The sequence below is a fragment of the Mytilus californianus genome, unplaced genomic scaffold, assembly GCF_021869535.1.
Source record: "Mytilus californianus isolate M0D057914Y unplaced genomic scaffold, xbMytCali1.0.p SCAF_3, whole genome shotgun sequence".
Classification (NCBI taxonomy): domain Eukaryota; kingdom Metazoa; phylum Mollusca; class Bivalvia; order Mytilida; family Mytilidae; genus Mytilus; species Mytilus californianus.
The window spans coordinates 31,229,463-31,247,538 of NW_026262679.1; the positions used below are offsets into that span (position 1 = coordinate 31,229,463).

General features: G+C 31.2%; 2 protein-coding genes across 2 annotated transcripts; one reads left to right on the forward strand and one right to left on the reverse strand.

Annotated features, from left to right (window-relative positions):
• Positions 1 to 1,025: 1,025 nt before the first annotated feature.
• Positions 1,026 to 6,930, forward strand: LOC127734360 (protein fem-1 homolog B-like). Its single transcript, XM_052244197.1, has one exon. The coding sequence runs from the start codon at positions 1,066 to 1,068 to the stop codon at positions 2,956 to 2,958; it is 1,893 nt and encodes a 630-aa protein (XP_052100157.1). The 5' UTR covers positions 1,026 to 1,065; the 3' UTR covers positions 2,959 to 6,930.
• A 6,338-nt stretch (positions 6,931 to 13,268) lies between these two features.
• Positions 13,269 to 17,248, reverse strand: LOC127734361 (uncharacterized). The gene has a single exon (XM_052244198.1). It carries the CDS (start codon positions 16,910 to 16,912, stop codon positions 15,230 to 15,232), a length of 1,683 nt encoding a protein of 560 aa, XP_052100158.1. The 5' UTR covers positions 16,913 to 17,248; the 3' UTR covers positions 13,269 to 15,229.
• Positions 17,249 to 18,076: the final 828 nt, after the last annotated feature.

Genomic DNA, 18,076 nt, shown 5'->3' on the forward strand with positions numbered 1-18,076 from the left:
TGGTGTGGTTTTAATTATTAATTATAAGCATTTATGACCCAAGCTGAGAACGGATTTAATCTTTTGATGAATGCATAAGAAACTTTTGTGAGCAAAGTATCAAAATACGATATGCAATTATAATAAAATTATGATTTCTTTGAAAATAAAATTAGTTAGTATTTTTTATATTAAATTGCCATGAAATATTTACCTAAATAAATATTTTAACTGCCGGTCAAGATATTATTCCCAGTATAAACCATAGACATAGATTTTAAATAAATATTTATATACATTTTATATAAATTTTATACACATAAAGCATTGAAAATAAAAGTAACAAAGTTATTTTAATAGAATAGATTATATGGTAAACACTGTTCTTTAAAAAATTGGAACGAATTGACCAAACAACTTGGGACGAATTGGTTGGTACGAATCGGAGTTGAAACGAATCATCCAGATACCCTTGAATACCATACTTAACTGGGAAATATATACTCAGTTCATTATTCACAGGCGCTGCTGGAATTAAGCTACATAGATATGGAAAGTTCACAATTGGAAAGTTGAAATCATTACCGCTGTAGCAAAATTTAGTTCTCAACCGACGATCTGGTCAATTACTAAATAAATTTATTTCGAGCATGTAAGTTTCATTATTCACAGGCGCTGCTGGAATTAAGCTACATAGATATGGAAAGTTCACAATTGGAAAGTTGAAATCATTACCGCTGTAGCAAAATTTAGTTCTCAACCGACGCTCTGGTCAATTACTAAATAAAAGTGTGCTATCTTTCATTTCAGTTATAATGGGATATTTCACCATAGTCACCAAAATTTGAATAATTTAGTGAGAGAACATCTTCAATATAGCGGAATGCCAGCTTCTTTTCATTCTTCCTGGAATCTCTTGTATAGAATCTATCCCATTAACAGAACAAGTCGTATTTAGAGTCATGCTCGAAATTGAAACACATAATTTACCTTCACCACCAGTTATCACCATGCAATGATCGCTTCTCTCCCTTTCCACATAAAGTTTCTAACAAAAAATTCGATGACAAAATTTCAACAGGAAAGATGTCAAATGATATAACAGAAGAAGCAGTCAAAAGTTTGAAAGCAAAGGTATATGCCTGTGCGAGAGATGGTATGGCTATCAGTATTTTCGCCATGCTATGGAATTCAGACAAAACAATTATTCACGAAGTGCTTAATCACGTCACTGAAGAAAACGAACAAAAAACTACTCCATTAATTATTGCGGCTAGAAATGGGTCCGAAAAAGTAGTATCGATATTATTATCAAATTTTAATGTAGATATAGAACAAACAGGCACTGTCAAATTTGAAAATTACACTATCGATAAAGCTACAGCTCTCTGGTGTGCAGCAGGGGCAGGTCATTTTGGAATTATTAAGTTACTGATCCAAAACGGTGCCGATGTTAATCACCCAACTAAAACGAATTCAACACCTTTAAGAGCTGCATGCTTTGATGGAAGATTAGAGATTGTCAAGTACTTAGTTCAACATAACGCAGACATCAGTCTTCCAAATACTTACAGTAATACCTGTCTCATGATAGCGTCCTACAAGGGTCACATTGAAGTAGTGAAGTATTTGTTAGAAAAGAAGGGAAATCCAAACACTGTTGCTCACTGTGGTGCAACAGCTTTGCACTTTGCTGCTGAATGTGGTCATGTCAATATCGTGAAAGAACTTATAAATTATAGGGCAAAACAAATTGAAAATGATCATAAAATGACTCCATTGTTAGTTGCTGCAGAGGCAGGGAAATTTGAGGTTGTTGACTATATGGTTTCCTTACCTAGTTGCACTAAAAAAGATAAAATTGATGCTTTGGAACTGTTAGGAGCTTTTTATGCAAATGACAAAATTGAATATGACCTTAACAAAGCTGTCCAATACTTTGAAGAAGCTATGCATGTGCGATACAGTGATCCAAATAACATTATTTATAAAGAGTATCATCCACCCGTCCAAGCATATGAGAATGTTAAGGAATGTCAAACTTTAGAAGATTTACAGAAAATCAAGGGACAACGTAATGCAATTCATATGCAAGCTCTAACTGTCAAAGAAAGAATCCTTGGGGAAGACAATCCAGAAGTTGCTAGTGCTTTGATATATCGTGGGGCAGTCTACGCTGACAGTGCTAGGTTTAGTCGATGTATTGAGTTGTGGTTTCATGCATTGAAATTGCGTCAAAAGAATAAGAGTTCTGTTTCAAAAGATTTATTGAGATTTGCACAAGTTTTCTCACAAATGATTCATGTTGGGGAAAAATTAGCAATAGCTATTGTGACTCAGGTTTTTGAAAAGGCTGTAGATGAACTTGTTTTTGATTCAGAGAGGTTAAAATTGGATGTGGAAAATGTTACAGCAAAAGAATTATTTCAGATTAATATTCACACATCTTTATATCTTTTAGTAATTGCTATTCACTGTGATCATTCAGAAGGAGAATTAGAAAAACTCAAAGGTTTGACTTACAAATTTATCAAACTTAATCCTCTATTAGAAAACAAATATACTCCACTTCATATGGCAGTAGATTCTGCAACCATGGTTGATGACTTTCATGTTGAAGAGGTAGTATCTTTCCCAAATGGACTGTTGACTGAACTTTTCATGCAATGTGGAGCTTGTCCGAATGTTGTTGACTGTCAGAAAAACACTCCATTGCATATAATTGCCAGACACAATGATTCTGAAACACTACACCAGTGTATACTTAGTCTGATAAAGAATGGTGCTCACATAGATATGTGTAATCTTGAGAAGAAAACACCATTAGAATGCTCATTAACTGATGTTGCATGTTCAATAATCAGGAACAACAGTGAAATTTCTCTTAAGTGCATTGCTGCAAGATGTATTCAGAAAAATGTGCTTCCATTCAAGGATTTAGTGCCAGATTTTTTGGAAGAATTTATAGCTATGCATTAATTAAAACTATCTAGATTTTAACAAAGTGTATTTTGACATACATTTGTACATGTCATTTGCATGTACAAAATGTACCTGATTTATTCAAAAACAAACATTTTTCCAAATGAAACATTGCAAAATGGATGGTCAGACAATTCAACCTCAAAATTTTATAAGTCCATCTGATTAAAAGAATTAAGATTAAAATTAATTAAAATAGATATAAAAAAGGGACTGATGTTATCATTTGATTTATTTCATTGAACTTACATGTATAATCCTGCTTTTGCAAATGGGTGAGGGGAAATTATAAACAGTGTGTTTTTTCAGCTGTGCTTTGACTTATAATTACCTTTTTTAACTTAAATTTGTTTATATTGTTACTTGTAGACTCTATTAGTAAATACATGTATTTCACTTTATTAATTTTGTATGCATTTTTATAATTCTGATTGTGAAATTTGTTTGATTTTTAACTTAATTTAAAAACCAGAATTATGTTCTGTCATGTCTGTAAATTAATTTTTTTGTGTAACCAAAATTATTTTTTTAATTTTTTGTATAACCAATTTTGAATTGTTAATTTTTCTGTCTTAATTGTATACATGGTATAGCTTTGATATAGATTGTACTAGTACTTGTGTACATTTTGTACATGGTATATTTACAAAAAAATGTATGTGCCATACACAAATGCAATGTTTTGCTTACAACCATTGTTTGTTTTGTTATGTTTGTCATCATGATATCATCATTTACATATTTTGTTCCATTTTTTTGGAAGAAAATGTATGCTGAATTATTTTTGTAAATATCTTTTTTTTTGAGAGAGAGAGAGCGATTATTTTTCATTTACAAATTATTTGAATTCAAACTATTTATTTGACCTGTTAAGAATAAACATGTACATCATGTACACAACAAATGTACATTGTGTATCATCTATTGTTTTATAACAACTGTTCTCTTTTATCAAAATACAGTATTAAACATGTTAAACAGGGATCTGATGTTCCAGAAGCATGATAAGACATGTCCCTATGTGTTACCCGAACTAGATAAAATACAGCTTACATATGAGAATTAAAAAAAAATCCTGTTAGCCCCTGCAAAGTTAATTTGAAGATCTGTTTGAAGTCATAATTCACTGTGTACTTTATTTAGTGTATCAGTACCTTATTAGGAGGAAAGAAAAACAGGAAAATAAAATAAAATTCAGTTAAAAAAGAATTGTATATATCAGTAACTATGAAAATTAGACCCAGGAAATTTAATGTGTTTCCAGTAAAATGTTGAAAACAATTACATGTTCTGGTCATGCTGGTAGAGTTGGTATAATGTTGGTAGGCAAATAATTTTTTAAAATTTTTTTCAAAAAGTTGTCAACTTGTTAAAACAGGAAACAGTCTGACTAAAGAACTAAAGAATGACTCAAAAATCTTTAGGTTTGTCACTATAAATTAGGGTCAGTTTGGGTAGCAGAAACACATGTTTGGTTAGGCCTTAGCAGATTAGTAACAATTCATCAAGATTCTTAGAGAAATACATTATATATGTAATAAGTTCTATACGATCCTTTTGTTTTGCTGTATACATGTATTTTGGTTTAACTTTACAGGATATTGCACTAAAGCAATTTAAATTTACTGATGTTTTTCTTATTACAATTGTACGTCTTTGGATCAGGAATTTCAAATTAATAAAGCAAATTATATTAACCGTTTGTCAGTAAAAGTTATTAGAAAACATTGGATTTCCTTCTGTGGCAAATTTTGTTTTGTTTGAATCATTGAAATAGGTCTATTAACAGCTCTTTGTTGATACATGTACAAATCGGGATTCATTACTAAATTAAACCTACATCTGAAATGTACATGTAAGAATGATGGAGTTGTCTCTCTTTGTCCAAATCTAGTTAGATATCCTTAATAAAAAAAAAAACATTAATGTTGACTTTTCTTTTTTGTGATAAGTTTAAAGTTTTTATAGCCCGTCAATTTTTTGACGGGACATATTATGGTATACAAATGTCCGGCGTCCGTCTGTCTGTCTGGCGTAAACATGTCGCACCGTAACTTGAGAATGACTTATCCAAATTTCATGAAACTTAACATAGTTGTTTCTTATGATGGTCAAACGATCTGTATACTTTTTGGTGAAAATAAGATTAAAACTTTTTGAGTTACGGGACTTAGTAACTAAAACAGGTGTGTGTTTTTTTTCACATGTTGCGCCGTATCTCAAAAACAATTTATGATTATTGCTTAAAACTTTACACACTTCTTAGTTATATTAATCTTAAGATCTGTATACTTTTTGGTGATGATTCAAAATTTTATTTTAGAGATATTGAGTATTTTGTTGAAAAAGGGGGTGGGGTTTTTCACATGTCGCCCCGTATCTCAAAAACAGTTTATGATTATTGCTTAAAACTTTACACACTTCTTAGTTATATTAACCTTAAGATCTGTATACTTTTTGGTGATGATTCAAAATTTTATTTTTGAGTTACATTGTATTGAGTATTTTGTAAAAAAAGGGGAGGGATTTTTCACATGTCGCGCCGTATCTCAAAAACGATTTATGATTATTGCTTAAAATTTTACACACTTCTTAGTTATATTAATCTAAAGATCTGTATTCTTTTTGGTTTTGATTCAAAATTTTATTTTTGAGATATTGTTTTTTTTTTTTTTTTTAAAAGGGAGGGTTTTCACATGTCGCGCCGTATCTCAAAAACGATTTATGATTATTGCTTAAAATTTTACACACTTCTTAGTTATATTAATCTAAAGATCTGTTTACTTTTTGGTTTTGATTAAAAATTTTATTTTAGAGATATTGAGTTTTTTGTAAAAAAAAAAAAAGGGGATTTCGCATGTCGCGCCGTATGTCAGAAACTATTTATGCTTGTTGCATAAAAATTCACACACAAGACGACGGGTGTATCATGTGCTCATGGCGCAGCTGTTTATTTATACAATCAATACAATTTTTATTCTAATGAACCATTATTGTCTTATTACATTATTGTTTAGTTTGTTTATTATGTTATGAATAATTACATTGTAATTGGTCTGCCCTTCATAGGGTACCTTAATTGGTTAATAAAATGATCTGTATCTGTATAAGTCATTTCTTCACCTCATTGTTTAAAAGGTATTTTGACAAGTGATACCTCACAGAGTTAAGTGAAATTCATATAAGATTTTTATTCAGTCATTTTACAATTTGTTGTCTCCCTTTTGCCAGAACATTAATGCATATTCAGTTATTCATTTGTTTACTAAGATGTTTGTTGAGATTTAAACATGGAGCAATGATGATCAAAACCCTATTGTCATTGGCTTGATAGGGATATCCATTTTAAGGCCTCCTCTCTATCTTTGTTAGTAAACAACATAGTACAATGAGGGTGCCCTACTTAAGATCCTATCCATGCCAATGTCATGCATAATGTATACTCCAATATAAATTTCTAAACCAATCTGTTTGTATATCATGGTATATGTACATGTATGTAATAATACATGTTCTCGTCATGAAAAATATTATATTCAAAATTATATAATTTGCAGAAAGTAGTGCAGACATTGTACCTGTAGCTTATGAATCTACTTGTTTTACCTACATTGTACAATTATGGACAAAGGAAGATACCAGTAACTCAATTTAAAAGTTGGCTTAAACAAACATTGATTTGCTTAGTAAATTTTTCATTTGAGTTTGGTACATCTTTGAAGTTATAGATTGGATTGTTGATGAATAAGTTATTAATTTTATAGTCATCATTTTATTGTATCATCCTGGATAGGCCTGAAATATTTGCCACTGCAAAGCATGCCTAATCAATCAATCAGTGTATTATTGTCAATTAAGAGCTTAAAGCTTACAATGTTATTGTTGTGCTTGTAAATAGTATAATAATCTGTTATTCTGTGAAATTGTAATTTATTGAATAAGTGTCTATGAATACAAGTTTTTGATCTACTTTGTGTTTTCTTGTAATCTGCATATAATTCATTTACCCAGTATTGATATTATACTGACATCACAGCATTCAAGTCAAAATTTGAAAATAATAAGTGTATCGCAGGGGCTCGTATCATAGATGTTTTAGGAGCGGAAATATATGCAAGTCTATTGATATGCGTTCTACATAAACACTATGAGTGTACTGTATCTGCGGAGTAGAACATAAAAAAGACAGTAACCTAACAACTGAACACAAAACAGAAATATAAAGATCAAGATACAGTCTTCAACAATTGACAACTGCCTTTAGTGATACCATATACATGTATATCACACTGTCAAAATAACTCAGTCTAGACAAATTGGTAAATTTGATGGATGCTATCAAAGTTTCATCAACAACTAATTCCAGGGAACACTCAGATATGACCACCACTGACAAGGTTCTCAACTTGAGACAAGCACATTAATATGCGGAAGAGTTGAACTGTATTGTATTTAGTTTCTTTTCTAGCTTTGTCTACGTTCAATGTTAAGTTATCTAAGTCCTTTTAAGAGTAGGCAATATGATTAACAGTCAGTGATTTCCCCTGACCATGATCTAATATTCCTGTGTTAAGATATTTTCCTCTGCATGACAGGTCAACTTTAATTGGTAAATGGATTCACTGTAGGGAGTTTTGAATACATTTATCTCAAATATTAAAGGACAACATCAACAACCAACTCCTCTGAAAAAATAGACATACAAATATTGGTTTGTTTTAAATTAGTCATTTTGGGGCGCTTTATAGCTTGTTAAGCGGTATGGGTTTTTCCTAATGTCGAAGGCCGTACGATGACCTATAGTTGCTTACCTTTAACATAATTTGGTCTCGGTTGGAGAGGTGTCTCATTGGCAACCATAAGACATTTTCTTATTTTAATGAACAACTTACAACTCATTGTCCAGATAACCTTGTTTTTTTTAGTACAGATTGTGTTGGAGTAAAATGTGGAAACCAGTTTTACATGCTCACAGACCTCCCCTGTTCCTATCTAGACAAACATCGTAGAACTAAAACAATAAACAATGCAGCGACCAACAGGATTACAACTAACTTCAACAACGAAACAAAAACAGCACATAATTTGAAAAGAAGAATAAAAACAATACTGGCTACTGCTGTTTTTCAACAGCTGAAGCTAAGGTTGCTTCAGCTGTTAGTTGGGTACTGTCACTCAAGAAAACAAAAAAAATAGGAACAGCACTCCTGATTCACTGTAGCTAAGGTTGCTTCAGCTGTTAGTTTGGTACAGCTGTCACTCAAGAAAACAAAGAAAATAGGAACAGCACTCCTGATACATCTACATATCATATCATATTTACTTCATTCTCATCCATTCTAGTCAGGTTAAGAGCTGTTTTTTTATTGACTACACATGGATGAACAATATTTGGTGTATGAATTGGTTGTAAGATAGTTAAGTAGTAATTAAAGTTGTCAGTATATTTGATCTACTCCTCACTAAGTTTATATGCAAGACAGGCCAACAGTTTGAAATGCTACTGTAGGTCTGTCTTCTATATGTCCAATTGCTTCAACCGCAAATTTACAGTGATCATTTCTCTAAACTATACAAGTTACGTACAAAAAAATTAAACTGTAATATTTTGTAAAGAGTCATATGACATTGATTGAGTCAGGCGAGACATATTGGTATGTAAGCTCTTGTTAGTTATGTAATGACAGCAATAGTTCTGGAATAAATAACACAGAGGATTTAGGCTTTTCGACTTTATATGGTGGTAGTGGCCAAATAAAACTGTTCTTATGTTATGTAATTGCATAATGTACAGGAGTGTACACACTGAGATGTCTGGCAATTTAACATTGACCAATGCACATAAATGAGTTCATGATAATACGAAACCTGCAACAGATATGAGCTCAATACAATCATTCTATGCACTATTGCTGACCTAGTTTTTGTAGTATCTGAGATACAGACTTGACCACGAAAACTGAACCTCAATCACTGACCCATGAAATAAGGTCAAGTTTAGGTGAGCCCTGTGTAACAGACATGTAAACCGTGAAATAGTGATTATATATTAAATAAAGATAACTTAGCCTAATATTCATAATACATGAGAAATTCATGTAACAAAAAAATATATATATAATTGCAAAACTATGAAAATGAGACCAAGGACAATGGATGTGTGACATAACCTTCATATTATAAGGTATCTAGATGTATGCAAGGTATGAAGCATCCAGGTCTTCTATCTTTTTAAATATATAGTTTTAAAGAAATAGTTAACGCCACCGCTGCCTCTGGATTTGCATCCTTATGTCTCCATTTCTGTGATTTTTATAGCTGAGGCAATAATAGGAATCTCTAACATCATATAGGACAGTACAACAGACCACACATAAACATCACACTCGGGCAAAGAAATAAACATACAACCAAAGGAAAGTACAACAGACCACACATAAACATCACACTCAGGCAAAGAAATAAACATACAACCAAAGGACAGTACAACAGACCACACATAAACATCACACTCAGGCAAAGAAACATACAACCAAAGACAGTACAACAGACCACACATAAACATCACACTCCGGCAAAGAAATAAACATACAACCAAAGGACAGTACAACTTCCTCACATAAACATCACACTCTGGCAAAGAAATAAACATACAACCACAGGACAGTACAACAGACCACACATAAACATCACACTCCGGCAGAGAAATAAACATACAACCAAAGGACAGTACAACAGACCACACATAAACATCACACTCAGGGAAAGAAATAAACATACAACCAAAGGACAGTACAACAGACCACACATAAACATCACACTCAGGCAAAGAAATAAACATACAACTAAAGGACAGTACAACAGACCACACATAAACATCACACTCAGGCAAAGAAATAAACATACAACCAAAGGACAGTACAACAGACCACACATAAACATCACACTCAGGCAAAGAAATAAACATACAACTAAAGGACAGTACAACAGACCACACATAAACATCACACTCAGGCAAAGAAATAAACATACAACCAAAGGACAGTACAACAGACCACACATAAACATCACACTCAGGCAAAGAAATAAACATACAACAAAAGGACAGTACAACAGACCACACATAAACATCACACTCCGGCAAAGAAATAAACATACAACCAAAGGACAGTACAACAGACCACAAATAAACATCACACTCAGGCGAAGAAATAAACATAAACACCAAAGGACAGTACAACAGACCACACATAAACATCACACTCAGGCGAAGAAATAAACATACAACCAAAGGACAGTACAACAGACCACACATAAACATCACACTCAGGCAAAGAAACATACAACCAAAGGACAGTACAACAGACCACACATAAACATCACACTCAGGCAAAGAAATAAACATACAACAAAAGGACAGTACAACAGACCACACATAAACATCACATTCCGGCAAAGAAATAAACATACAACAAAAGGACAGTAGGTCCGAGTACACAGTTATTTCGTAGTGCATTTCTTTTAGACAATAAATGAAAATTAAAAAAATCCCACCTGCGCTTTCTCAATAATATTTTTACAGTGTGTTGTACTACTTTTGGGACAAATTATATCAAAATTATAGAAAACTTCATCGGCTCTAACTCAAAATATGGACAATTTCATGCTGAGGGGGTCTTCAAATCTTTTGACAGCCTCCGAAGTGCTAATTTTTAACATTTTTCAGCTGGACCAAATCACTACTTTACTTTAAAATTCATGACCCAAATTTTTTTACAGTGTCATTTCACCCCCCTACTTACTATTTGAGTCATAAAACATGGAGAAATAAATTCGGAAGGGGTATAAAAAAAATCGACAAGTAACACACTGTCCACACTAGGGACTATATTCGTGGACAACGAAAATCAAAGGACGATAACTGTGTACCCGGACCTAATAGGGTAGAAAAAGTTGACCAATCTTAATGAAACTTGGTATGACCAAAGCTTATTAAATTATAAGACTGCTTACAAAGTTTCATGGCAATAGGATATATATTATAGACAATATGACTACTTCTATATTCAACTTTGAGTGTTAAATTTAGATGATAAAATTGAAAATTTTCAACTATCAACATTTGGGGCTTAAAAAATTTAAATATTGCAAAAAAATACTTTTGAAATGCCTTAATATATAATATATTATGTATTAAAAGCAATAGAGTACTCATTTGATTTATCAGACTTATCATAATTATTAAAAAGTCAAATTTATATGAGCCTGTGGCTAAAAATGGAGGTTTTCCAATGAAGGGGGGCCTTACATGAAGATGTAATATTTTCCAGCAATTTTAAATTTGTAAAGCTTTTTGGTTATAAATAATCCTTACATATGTATTTAATGTACTTTAAATGGAAAGAAAACTTACAAATAACATATCACATTAGTTTAAAAGGGTCTTAGGCCAAGTAAGACTGAAAATAATTTAGGGTCAATTTAGGCCGTATCACATATTTACATTTAAAAATGCATATTGAAGCTATATGAAATAAAATTTTGTGTCTTTTCTATCATTTCTATACTCAGGTGACATGATACAATAAATCTGAGCACAAAAAGACTCTTGCATTCAACTTTTTTTGCAAACAGTATGGTCTGATACAAAGATTTTTCACTTTTTAGTGAAAAACATGCATGCAATTTTAGTCTCAACAGGCTTATATTTGAACCACTTGCTATCCTACAGAAGAAAAGAAAGATATTATGTGACATAAAACAGGTACAAAAGACATTGTTAAGCGCTTTTTATACAAATTTAGTGAGGTCTTTATAATGGACTTCAACTTTTATGTTCCAAGCTCCTCACATTTAACTCGATCCAAACAGGGCGTTAGACGAGGACCATATATACAACACATTTTGAACATATTGTCTGAGATAATCTTCTTTTCTGTAGATTCAGAGTTCACAAATGAGTAATACAACTGGATTGAAGCATAGAAACACAAATATTGACACATAAAAACCTGTCAGATAGAAAGTCAGAATGCCACTTATGCATCAAAATTGAAAAAGCTATGAAATGCTTATTTTGACAATAAAATGCCAAAATTGGTCATTTTTGCAGAAATTCTATCAAATAAAAGTTTTAATCCTTTAGTTTTATGCTATTTGATAAATTGACACCATCAAATCATTCAGGGAAGTTGCCAAAGTACAGATTCTATATTTCCTGATTTCACCTCTTAGGTCCGAGTACACAGTTATTTCGTAGTGCATTTCTTTTAGACAATAAATGAAAATTAAAAAAATCCCACCTGCGCTTTCTCAATAATATTTTTACAGTGTGTTGTACTACTTTTGGGACAAATTATATCAAAATTATAGAAAACTTCATCGGCTCTAACTCAAAATATGGACAATTTCATGCTGAGGGGGTCTTCAAATCTTTTGACAGCCTCCGAAGTGCTAATTTTTAACATTTTTCAGCTGGACCAAATCACTACTTTACTTTAAAATTCATGACCCAAATTTTTTTACAGTGTCATTTCACCCCCCTACTTACTATTTGAGTCATAAAACATGGAGAAATAAATTCGGAAGGGGTATAAAAAAAATCGACAAGTAACACACTGTCCACACTAGGGACTATATTCGTGGACAACGAAAATCAAAGGACGATAACTGTGTACCCGGACCAGTACAACAGACCACAAATAAACATCACACTCAGGCAAAGAAATAAACATACAACTAAAGGACAGTACAACAGACCACACATAAACATCACACTCAGGCAAAGAAATAAACATACAACCAAAGGACAGTACAACAGACCACAAATAAACATCACACTCAGGCAAAGAAATAAACATACAACAAAAGGACAGTACAACAGACCACACATAAACATCACACTCCGGCAAAGAAATAAACATACAACCAAAGGACAGTACAACAGACCACACATAAACATCACACTCAGGCAAAGAAATAAACATACAACCAAAGGACAGTACAACAGACCACACATAAACATCACACTCAGGCAAAGAAATAAACATACAACAAAAGGACAGTACAACAGACCACACATAAACATCACACTTAGGCAAAGAAATAAACATACAACCAAAGACAAACAGCTTGGAACAACACATAGATCAGATACATCATAGCCTGACTTGGTTCAGACACAAAATGTGGTTAAACCAGTTTTATGTTCACACAAGTCCCTGTTATATCATGCAATCTATCATTTTACCTCTGTAAATTCAGAAATTATTGTATTCATTTATTGTTGCGATTAATGAACAATAGACAAAACTGTGAAAATTTATTAATTATTGCCAATTACAGGAAATGCTGCAAACAAATATGCTTTAAAAAATTTAAATGCAAGTTTTTGTTTTTGCAAAACCAATCCGTAAGCAATTTATACAATAATAAAAGAACAGAATTCCAGTGTCCACTGCATTCCACATATTTTATCTGTCCAAGGGCAATAACTATTAAAAAATTCACTCATTTTATTGTTCTTTTAAACTTTTTAAAACAGAGAAATGAAGACTTACAATGCAATTTTCCATATAATTAATATTTCCAAGGGGCACAACTCTTAAATAGTTGATCTTCACTGATTTTCAAAAGTGTATAAGACACTGCTGATATAAACCTTTAATATAAATTTCATAAATATTTGGCAAGAATTGAACACATTAGAATGTTTACAATACAACTTTTCCATAGACTTAATATTTCCAAGGGGCATAACTCTTTTATCAATAACTAATCGGCACTGATTTTTGAACTTAATCCAGACATTGCTGATTTAAATCTTTAATATAAATTTTATAACAATCCATTGAAGAAATGTAGGCTTGAGAGTGCTTACAATGCAATTTTTCATATAATTAATTTTTCCTAGGGGCACAACTCTTTAAAAAATAGGTTGATCAACATTGATTTTCAAACTTGTCCAAGAAATTGCTGATATATAAACCTTTGATATATAATTTATAAAACTCTGGCAAAAATTGTACATGTGAGAGAGCTTACAATGTAATTTTTCTAATAATTAATAATCAATATTTCCCAGGGAGTCTTGAAGCCAAAAAATACAGGAATTAATTTTTTTTCTTTAATGGAAACAAAACAAGTTTTGACTAATATTTCTACTTGGAACTTTAATTAGTTATATGTGATGTACAAGATTTATAAGGTACTATGATATAACATCTTAAAAAAAATTATAAGGGAAATTTTTAAATACAAATAAAATATGAAAAATCAAAAATACTTAATTTCTAATAAAAAAAATGGTCATTGAAAAGTACTATAAATTTAAAGGTTCTTTCAAGAGAAACCCAAAATATATATATTGACTGTCCTGAGCTAACAAATATAAATGTAGATAATTTTATAAACAACAACTTTAAGTGGGTTTTGCTGGAAAAAGGAAGACGTAACCACTTGAAAGGTAATTACTTTAACTAGTGGATGGTTTATGGTGATACATACTTTATATATTTTTTCTGAATACAAAACCAATTCAAAATATATATCTTTGATTTTTTTTATAGTAGCTTCAGTAGAAAATATGTATTTATAGATTGCATTGTACATAGCAAGAACTGTTATTATAGATTAAATGTAAACTCAAATACAGGAAGCTGAGGAAAACTAATGTGTATAAATCATTGATGAAAGTACAGTTACATATATGGACACAATTTATACCATTTCCTTTTTCAATTATATATCATTAAACATGTGTGAATGACGATTTTCATTTTTACAGTTGTAGGGACTTATAGTTTGATGCATCATGTTATTGCAAAAATCAGTGCTTAAAAATAATTGATGGACATGCAGTTATTTCAAATAATTCAAATTAAAAATTAAACATAATGCACAAAATTGAAGAGTAGAGATAAAATATTCTTATTTCAGAAATGAATAATTAACTAAAATTCTAACTTTTGAAAACACTGTTGAATTGCATGTTGTTTTTATTTAAAGAACAATCCATTTTTTAGCATATATTTTCTAATATTTTATTTGAGTTTAAAATTGAAATTGTTTCTATATATTTTAAAACCCTTGCATGAAATGGGCCATTTAAGCTTTCCTTTCACCGTTCTTTACATGTCACAATGTAATCAAACAATAAAAGTAATTTTCTATAAATGAAAAATAAATTTTTAAATTGTTAGCCAGTGCGAAAATTGAAAAGAAATTTTCTGTAATAACAACATACAATTTGTAAGAAACGATTTTAATGTTAACAGCCTGATAATGTCACTTGATAAAGCCTTGCTTTCTTTGCTGTACTACTAGGTCTTGAACATCCAATATAGAGTTGGCCTGTTGGTGTAAAGGCAAGGCAGTATGGACGGATTCTTCTCATAATCTTGGTATTATAATGGAACAAAAGTTTTCCTGTATTATTTAAAAAGTGAAACACCTCAGTGCCTACATCCACTACAATAACATTGTCTCTTGGTGTTGTCACTATTCTGACTGGTGTGAATGGTATATCCTTGTTGATATTTATATGTCCCATATATGTATTGATTATATCCCCACCCTGTCCTAACACTACCACTCTACCTCGATCACTATCCGCTTCACAATCTACCACATGTATGTTCCCATTACTGGTACTGTTTATACTCTGTGGATAGGTGAATATAGGTTGATTAAGTTTATCATGTTCATAAACAATCTCATGGTCTCCCTTCTCATCCATTACAAACACAGCTCTTCTTCCTAGTTCATCATCATTACCTCCTACAACTACTTTATTACCACTGGTGATGTGGATGGCAGTAGAACCTAAAGGATCCACATCATATACACTGTCTGTCAGTTCACCGGTGATACTATTGAGTTGTATTAGACTGGATTCCCCTTCTGTACACAGGAGAATATCATTAGATGGAAGTACTGCCATGCCATAGATATTGATGTTGAAAGAACATATTATCTTCAGATTATTTCCTTCAGGTTTTATTTTCACCAACTTTTCATCTATATCACAATTTATCCAGATTGACTTGTCAGAACATGGAATTATATCTGTTACAATGGAAAGTTCAGTCGGATATTCTGAAATGATATCGAGAGCAACACCTAATTTTACCGGACTGTCATCACTTTGTAAGACTCCAACATTAGACTGAGTGATCTCCCCTGGATCAAATTTAGGAATGGAATTGTATGATGACTGGGTTTTTGGTACTGGTATATCTATCAATTTCTCAATTTGATGGATTTCACGAAAAAACTTGTCAATATCTGTTGCCTTAATAAGATCTATGGTTTCATTGTTTTTGTCATCTGCCTCTATCATAAATCTTAATATGACATCAAGATCAGTGTCAATTGAATACATTATTGCTTTTTTATTTTCACTTACTTCATTTTTTAGCTCTTCTATGTGTTTGTCAACTGCTTGCTTTAAAGCATTCCCATGATTTTGAATGTTTTGTATAACCTCAGTGTAATTTTCATTTTCATGAGACTTGCATTGTTCCAAAAGTTCTTTATTTGTTGCCAGTTTAGCTTTATTGATCTGGATTTTACTTTGTCCTTTCTTTAGCTTCTCTATTTTCATATTAAATCCTTCACTGATTTTGATTAAATCATGTATTTTGTGAAATTTATTGATGCATATTGGACAAACTAGACTGTCACATGTAGTACAAAAGAGACGATACATCTGTCCAAAGTGATCTTTGCATTGAATGTTTGAAAAATCCACTTTTTCAGAATGCACACCTACTTGCTTAATGTCAATTATCTTATGATTTTGAGAATTTTTAATTTTTGAATGTTTTCTATCCCTACAGTTAGTACACAATAGTAATTCACAGTCTTCACATTTCCATTTTATAGTTTCATTTTCACACAAGTTACATTTTACTGGTACTTGACTTTTACTAACTGATTGAGAGAACGCCATTTTAATAAATCTAGTTTGTTATACATGTATGATGTATGTATTTTACTTCCTGGTTTTATATAGGGACATCCTGATCATGTTGCAGATAATTGGGATTGTTTCATACACTGATAGGGGAAGAATTTCAACTTTAATAACTGACAAAGTTTTCTATTTCATAGAACAGATCAAATTATGTACTTTAAATGAATTTTATATTGGTGCATATGTTTATAAGTTGCATTGTAAATGAAGTGCCAACTGCAATACTTACTTAAATGACATTCTTAAGTGTAAGCCTTTTTAAAAGAAAGCAATTGTTGTTGAAATATAATTTGAACATGAATAAATTAATATTATCAACTTTAACTATATTATATTATATATGCAATGGGTATACAAAGTTAATTTACTGTTAGCCCAGTTAATCTATGCAGAAAATGCTGAACTTGAATCTTTCACAAGTTTTCAGTTTTCAGTGTCTTTTTTTTTTAATTAGGAAAATACCTTTTCTGTGCGTTATGATTTTTTTTTCTTACTAAACATTGCCTGTTAACCCAATACATCTATAAAATTGCCACAGAAATTACTTGAATGTTTTGTGTCAGTATGTCATCATATTTGTCTAAAGGTTTATCAAGATAATGGAGTGGTGGAAATTGATGATTTGTGGTTAAAATCATCTTTTTTATTAAAAAAATTCAATGAATGAAAACAGAAATTTGAATAATTATGTCATGAATGGAGCTACATTTTTTATTACAATGTTACTCTATTTGAAACATAACATATATGAATGAATAAGGAAACAGACATGACCACAAACCAGTATTTTGAGGCAAAAAATAAATTTGATGAAATCTCTGAGAACAGGAAACTGAAAAGTTTGTCAATGTAAATGTATTTGAAACGTAACAATCTTTATTCTATTAGAAAACTGACATAATTCAATGACAAGAAATATGTATATTGAGCCTCAAATGAGGAGATTTTTATCATAAAATCTCTGAAAACAGGAAACTGGAATACATATCAAATGCAATTAACTTGAAGATTTTTGTCAATATTACCCAAAATATCTACTGAATAAGTTAAAATATAGTAAATATCTCATAATAAAAATATATCTGATATATTTTTAGTTTAAAGCTTCCTTTAAAAAAAAAAATCTAAAACTGGAACATT

Bases quoted from the DNA above. Each gene is read 5' to 3' on its own strand.
- LOC127734361 (XM_052244198.1), bottom strand. From the start codon at position 16,912: ATGGCGTTCTCTCAATCAGTTAGTAAAAGTCAAGTACCAGTAAAATGT.
- LOC127734360 (XM_052244197.1), top strand. From the start codon at position 1,066: ATGTCAAATGATATAACAGAAGAAGCAGTCAAAAGTTTGAAAGCAAAG.